Raw genomic sequence first — 7,802 nt, forward strand, 5'->3', positions numbered from 1 at the left:
GAAATCCAGGTCTCCTACTCCTCCGCCATCTTGCTCCGCCCCCGATCATGTGGTATTTCTATTTTTAATTTTTTGAGGAACCTCTGTACTGTTTCCTAGTGGCTACACCAGTTTGCATTCCCACCAACAGTGCATGAGTGTTCCCTCTTCTCCACATCCTCACCAACACTAATCATTTCTTGTCTTTTTTATACTAGCCATTCTGACTGGCGTGAGGTGATAGTCTTATTCATTTGAATGTCACATAAATGGAATTATTTTATTTCCTTCTCAGATTGTTCACTGTTTGTATGTAGAAATGCAACTGATTTTTGAAGGTTAGCTTTCTATCCAGTTATTTTCCTGAAATAATTTACTAGTTCTATTATTGTTTTTGTGGCTTCATAGGATTATCTACATATAAGATCACACCATCTGCAGAGATAAATTTATTTCTTCCTTTCCAATTTGGATACCTTTTATTTCTTTTTCTTTCTTTAATTGCTCTGGCTAGAACTCCTAGTTTTAAATTGAGTGGAAGTCAGGAAAGTGGGCATCCTTGCCTTGTTCCTGATCATACAGGAAAAATGTTCCCTGTATCTCCAGCAAAGTGTACCATGTTTGCTGTGGGTTTTTCATAAATGGCATCCTGTTGAGATAGTTCCTTTCTGTTCCTAGTTTATAGTGCTTTTATCATGTTCCATACACAAATATAAACATTAAAGTCTTGAGTGCAGAATATAAACAATAATGTATCTGCCAGGTTAGTCTGCATGATTGTGTCATGCTTTTTCTCTCTTATTTTGGTAGTCACATTGATGACATGGAACTAGAGAATGATACACGAATTTCAGAATTTCTTCTGGGATTTTCTGAAGAATCAGAATTGCAACCCTTCCTCTTTGGGCTATTCCTGTCCATGTACCTGGTCACCATACTTGGAAACCAGCTCATCATCCTAGCCGTCAGCTCTGACTCCCACCTCCACACCCCCATGTCCTTCTTCCTCACCAACCCGTCCTTTGTAGACATCTGTATCACCTCTACCACCGTCCCCAAGATGCTGGTGAATATACAAACACAGAGAAAAGTTATAACTTATGAAAGCTGCATCATACAGATCTACTTTTTCTTACTTTTTATAGGTTTGGACAACTTCTTCCTGACTGTGATGGCTTATGACCGCTTTGTGGCCATCTGTCACCCCCTATACTACACAGTTGTCATGAACCCCCTGCTCTGTGGACTGCTGGTTCTGGTGTCCTGGGTCATGAGTGCCCTGCATTCTTTGTTAGAAACCTTAATGGTGTTGCGGCTGTCCTTCTGTACAAAGTTGGAAATCCCCCACTTTTTCTGTGAAATTAATCAGATGATCCAACTTGCCTGTTCTGATACCTTTCCTAATAACATGGTGATATATTTTGCAGGTATGCTTCTGGGTGGTGCTCCCCTGGCCGGGGTCCTTTACTCTTACTCTAAGATAGTTTCCTCCATATGTAAAATCTCATCAACTGAGGGCAAGTACAAAGCATTTTCCACCTGTGCATCTCACCTCTTGGTTGTCTCCTTATTTTATTGTACAGTCCTAGGAGTGTACCTTAGCTCTCCTGCTACCCAGAGTTCCCATGCAAGTGCAGTGGCCTCAGTGATGTATGTGGTGGTCACACCCATGCTGAACCCCTTCATCTATAGCCTGAGGAACAAGGACATAAAGGGGGCTATAAATATATTTTTCAGAGGGAAGCCATAAAAGGGCCATTTTTCAATGAGTACCTGTGATTTCAGGCTTAATGCCTAACAGCAAGAAATTGTGATTCCTTGATTGGATCATGAAAGAAGAACTTAATCCTTATATTTATATTCTGGAGTTTCAATTTTCTAAAGTTCAATTGCTTTATTGATTTTAAATAATTCCCTTTATTGAACTTTCTGCTCCTTCTGATACCCAACAGTTTTTCCTTTTTTTTTTTTTTTTTTCAAAGTTAGTCCCAACCTTGAATCAGAAACAATTTGGAGATTCCCATTTGCCTAATATAGTGATGAATGGTATATAATGATTACCCTATAGTTATTAACTGATTATTACTATATTACATATAGTGATTGTTTTATTAAACTACATTTGGCCATTGAGACCAAAATTTATAATTTTTATTGCAGAGGGAATTCTGTGATCACAGCTTTTCACTCTGTGCCTGCTATTCATTTCCACATTACTACTTTAAATGCTCTTCCTGGTGATAGAGACTTTAACCTACTGGTTTGTTTTGTAGCTAGTCATGGGCTTTATGATCCTCATTCGGATCCTATTCTCATATCACCTCAGCATCCACAGTATCCCTGGCACAGAATAATAAGGCAAAAATCGCTTATGAGCAACACAATCCAAGTGTAATCTACAGAAAGACAAATTTACATAAATCAAATGACTTAATATGGGCTCAATATCAGAGAAGAACCAAAATATGATGAAGTAAAATTTTCAATCATACAGTATTTTACTGTGGAATATGTGTTTTTGATGATGTACATCTACTCCCTGAAGTGTGTGAAATGTGTCCATGTGTAAAGGGTTTTATTTATTTGAGTGAAGAATTTTGTGGCAGATATTGAGTTAATTACTTGGATGATTTTGATGTTTCTATTTCAAATTTTCCAGGGCTACCTACAAATATTACTCTTTCTGCTGCCCTAAACTTAATATCTCTCCTTTTAAAAATGTTGTCATAAACATTGTAGTGTGAGTGAGTGAACAATAAGTGTATTCACTCTGTCATTAATTTCTTTGTTATCCTCTAAACTCTCTTCCAACCTATGATCAAAGGATGACTCAGACAAGAGTAGGAATTTCTGCTCAGTAATGCTCTGGGAATGGAAAGTTGTGACTGAGGGTCCCACAAGTTATTCCTACAAAAACATAGAGGTTTTTCCAAACTCTACCAGTATCTGGATGGGAATCTCAGTGGTGGTCACTTTTTAGTACAGTTACCTGAAATAAATGTGAATAACCAGGCCAATATGAATAGTGCTTTCATACATCAGAACAAATGTCAAAAATAAGAAGCAGTAGATTATTCTTAATATTCTCAGTTCTGTTTACATTGATCATTGTATCAGTCAGCTCTTGCTGCATAACAAGCCATGCCAAAAGGAAACAATATAAGATAATCTTTTTGTTTTGTTTTTTAATCACATGGGGGTCTATGATGGGGAAGTCTTCTGGTCTCTGCTGGTCTCCTCATGAGGTTGCTGTCAACTGTGGGCCAGCTGGAAGTGCTCCGCTAATCTTGGCTGTGTTCTCACATTTGGGGTATTATTTTTAAAGATTTTATTTATTTATTTGAGAGAGAGAGTGCAGAGAGAGAGGGAGCGACAGCATGAGCGTGGGGGGAGGGGCAAGGGGGAGGAAAAGCAGGTTCCCCACTAAGCAGGGAGCAAGGTGTAGGGCTTGATCTCAGGACCCTGGGATCATGATCTGAAGCAAAGGCAGATGGTTAACACATTGAGCCACCCAGGTGCCCCGTTTCTAGGATTTATCCATTTCTTCTAGGTTGTCCAATATGTTGGAGTGAAATTGTTCATAGTGGTCTCCTATGATTCTTTGTAATTCTATTGTATTCGTTGTAAGGTGTCATCATTTGCTGATGACTTTATTTATTTACATCTTCTCCACTTCCTCCCCCCTTTATTGGTCTAACTAAAGGTTTGTCAATTTTGCTAAGCTTTTCAAATTATTGAATCTTAAATATGTTAATGTTTTCTATTGGTTTTCTGGTCTATATATCATTTCTGTATGCTCAAATATTTGGTATTTCTTTTCTTCTGCTGCTTTGGACTTAATTTGTTCTTGTTTTTCTAGGTCTTTAAATAATAAAATTAAGTTATTTACTTAATGCTTTTTAAAATTTTTTCTTAATGTTGGCATTTATTGCTATAAACTTCCCTCTTAGAGCTGCTTCTGCAACATCTCATAAGCTTTTTTTAAATTTTATTTTATTTTGTTATGTTAGTCACCATACAGTACATCATTAGTTTTTGTTGTAGTGTTCCATGATTCATTGTTTTCATATAACACCCAGTGCTCCATGCGATACGTGCCCTCCTTAAAACCCATCACTGGGCTAACCCATCCCCCCACCCTTTAAAACCCTCAGTTTGTTTCTTGGAGTCCATAGTCTCCCATGGTTCATCTCCTCCTCCGATTTCCCCCCCTTCCTTTTTCCCTTTGATAGGCTGTGTTTCCATTTTCATTTGGTTCAAGATTTTTAAATATCCTTTTTAGTTTGTTCTTTCACGTGTCAGCTGTTCATGGCCGGCATGGTTTAATTCCCACATATTTGTGAATATCTCACATATTTGTGCCCTTACTTTCGTTGAAGCATTATTCACAATAGCCAAGACATGGAAATAGACCAGTATCCTTCAATGCATGAATTAATGATGATGGTATAACTATACAATGGAATTCAGCAATAAAAAAGGAAGATATCCTTTCCTTTGCTAAAACATATGGACCCCCAGGGCATTATGCTAAGTGAAATAGACAGAAAAAGTCAAATACTTTATGACCTGATTTATATGTTAAATACAAAAATCTGAGCTCATAGAGACAGAGTAGGTCTATATTTCCTGGTGCCAGGGGTTTGAGCAAATGAGAAGATGCTAGTGAAAGCCTACAAACCTAAGCCTTTAGTTATCAGATAAATGAGTTCTGGGAACTTAATGTACAACATGGTCATCATGGTAAAACATATTGTGTTACATGCTTGAATCTTGCTAACAGTCTACATAGATGTTCTTACAACAAAAAGAAATGGTAACTTTGTGAAGTGTTGGATGTATTCACTAACCTATTGTGGTGATCACTTACAATGTATATGTACATGAAATCACCAATCACAATTTTATCTATCAATTACGTTTCAGTAAAGCTGGAAAAGTGAGGAAAAATATTCTTATGTCTGTTTTCTATTTGTATTTAAAATATCACCTCCTTCCAGGAGAACCCTCCCCATATAATAAATAAAAAATACTACAGGAGGAAAACTATTTTGAATATTTCAATGGGAAGGTCAATCAATAGGAAAACAGTATCTACATTAAGGATGCCATGAAGATGGCATCAGTGATACAACAGTTCTTAGCTCCATCCATCAGTGAGTTAGATACAAGGTCCCTGGTCTCTCTGAGGCATCTGTAAGAAAAACTTTTATTTCTTTGATCCTTTCTTTATTTTTTATTATGTTCAGTTAACCACCATAGAGTACATCATTAGTTTTTGACATAGTATTCAATGATTAATCAGTTGCATATAACACCCAGTGCTCATCACCACACGTGCCCTCCTTAATACCCATCACCTGGCTACCACATCCCCACACACCACTCCCTTCTGAAACCCTCAGTTTGTTTCTCAGGGTCCATAGTTTCTCATGGTTTGTCTCCCTCTCTGATTTCTCCCCTTCAGTTTTCCCTCACTTCCCCTATGGTCCTCCATGCTATTTCTTAAGTTGGATATATGAGTGAAACTATATGATAATTGTCTCTCTCTGCTTGACTTATTTCATGTAGCATAATCTCCTCTAGTTCCATCCATGTCGATGCAAATGGTGGGTATTCATCCTTTCTGATGGCTGAGTAATATTCCATTGTATATATGGACCACATCTTCTTTATCCATTCATATGTTGAAGGTCATCTCAGCTCCTTCCATAGTTTGGCTATTGTGGACAATGCTGTTATGAACATTGGGGTACATGTGCCCCTTCTTTTCACTACATCTGCATCTTTGGGATAAATACCCAGTAGTGTAATTGCTTGGTCATAGGACAACTCTATTTTTAACTTCTTGAAGAAACTCCATACTGTTTTCCAAAGTGGCTGTACCAACTTGCATTCCCACCAACAGTGTGGGACAAGGGTTCCCCTTTCTCCACATCTTCCTCAACTTTTGTTGATTCCTGCATTGTTAATTTTTGCTATTCTAACTGGTGTAAGGTGGTATCTCAATGTGGTTTTGATTTGAATTTCCCTGACGGCTAGGGATATTGAACATTTTTTCATGTGTCTGTTAGCCATCTGTATGTCTTCTTTGGATAAGTGTTTGTTAATCTCTTCCATCCATTTTCTGACTGGATTAATTGTTTTTTGAGTGTTGAGTTTGAGAAGTTCTTTATAGATCTTGGATACCAGCCTTTTATCTCCAATGTCACTTGCAAATATCTTCTCCCATTCCGTGGGTTGCCTTTTAGTTTTGTTGCCTGTTTCCTTTGCTATGCACAAGCTTTTTATCTTGATGAAGTCCCAAAAGTTCATTTTTGCTTTTGTTTCCCTTGCCTTTAGAGATGTGTCTTGAAAGAAGTTGCTATGGCCGATGTCAAAGAGGTCACTGCCTATGTTCTCCTCTAGGATTTTGATGGATTCCTATTTCACAGTGAGGTTTTTTTTATCCATTTTCAGTTTATCTTTGTGTATGGTGTAAGAGAATGGTCCAGTTTCATTTTTCTGTATGTAGCTGTCCAATTTTCCCAACACCATTTATTGAATAGCCTGTCTTTTTCCCACTGGATATTTTTTTCCTGCTTTGTCGAGGTTAGTTGACCATAGAGTTGAGGGTCCATTTCTGGAGTCTCTATTCTGTTCCACTGATCTATGTGGATCTATGCATCTGTTTTTGTTTCAGTACCATCCTGTCTTCATGATCACAGCTTTGTAATATAGCTTAAAGTCAGGCAGCTTGATATCCTTGGTTTTGTTTTACTTTTTCAACATTCCCTAGGTGATTCGGGGTCTTTTCTGGTTTCATACAAATTTTAGGATTGCTGGTTCCAACTCTTTGAAAAATGCCAATGGTATTTTAATAAGGATGGCATTGAAAGTGTAGAATGCTGGGGGGCGGAGCAAGATGGCGGAGGAGTAGGAGACCTGGATTTCGTCTCCTCTCAGGAATTCAGCTGGATAGGGATCAAACCATTCTGAACACCTACAAACTCAACAGGAGATCGAAGAAAAGAAGAGCAACAACTCTCCCATCAGAAAAGCGACCACTTTTTGGAAGGTAGGATGTGCGGAGAAGTGAATCTGAGGCAATATTCGGGAGGATAGATGGCGGGGGAGGGGCCTCCGTCGGCCGCTTCTGGCAAGTGATAGAGCCGCGGAGCACAAAATCGGACTTTTAGAAGTCTGCTCCACTGAGGGACATCACTCCGGTGGCTAAGTGGGGGGTGGAACCCTCGTGGGACAGTGTGGTCTCAGGACCCTTGGGGGTCACAGAAAGACCAGGGATGCCTGAGTGTGGCAGAGCTCCCAGGGATCAGAGTGGGGAAGCCGGCTGCAGAGACGGAGCCGAGGCACAGGCTCTCAGCTCGGGGTTGCCATAATCCGTGATCCGTGGCACAGTCGGGCCACTGCTCCTCTATCAGGGACCCAACAAGCGGCAGATCCGGGGAGACTCACCTTCCTCCCCCAGGAGGAGCCATGTGGGAGTGCACCGCAGGGATCTGCTGGGTTTGGAGACTCCACCCGGGGTCGGGTGCCAGAGATAGAAACACTCGGTCACAGGCCCAGTGAGCATGGAGTGCGGCCGGAGACCGGGGAGACGGGAGTGACTGACAGCTTTTCTCTGGGGGCTCACTGAGAAGCGGGGCCCTGAGTTCTCAGCTACTCCGGGGCGGAGATTGGGAGGCCGCCATTTTCACTCTCAGCCTCCAAAGCTGTACGGAAAGCTCGCAGGGAACAAAAGCCCCGGAGAGCAAACCCGAGCAGATTACTTAGCCGGGAGGGGGCAAGGGTGGGGCAATTCCGCCTCCGGCAGAGACATTTGG

General features: G+C 40.2%; 1 protein-coding gene across 1 annotated transcript; it reads left to right on the forward strand.

Moving 5' to 3' along the window:
- Positions 1-802: 802 nt before the first annotated feature.
- On the forward strand, positions 803-1,729 carry LOC102741993 (olfactory receptor-like protein OLF4). The gene has a single exon (XM_006738104.2). It carries the CDS (start codon positions 803-805, stop codon positions 1,727-1,729), a length of 927 nt encoding a protein of 308 aa, XP_006738167.2.
- Positions 1,730-7,802: the final 6,073 nt, after the last annotated feature.

This window comes from Leptonychotes weddellii, unplaced genomic scaffold (genome assembly GCF_054177405.1).
Source record: "Leptonychotes weddellii isolate Sample4059 unplaced genomic scaffold, ASM5417740v2 HiC_scaffold_9862, whole genome shotgun sequence".
Taxonomy (NCBI): Eukaryota; Metazoa; Chordata; class Mammalia; order Carnivora; family Phocidae; genus Leptonychotes; species Leptonychotes weddellii.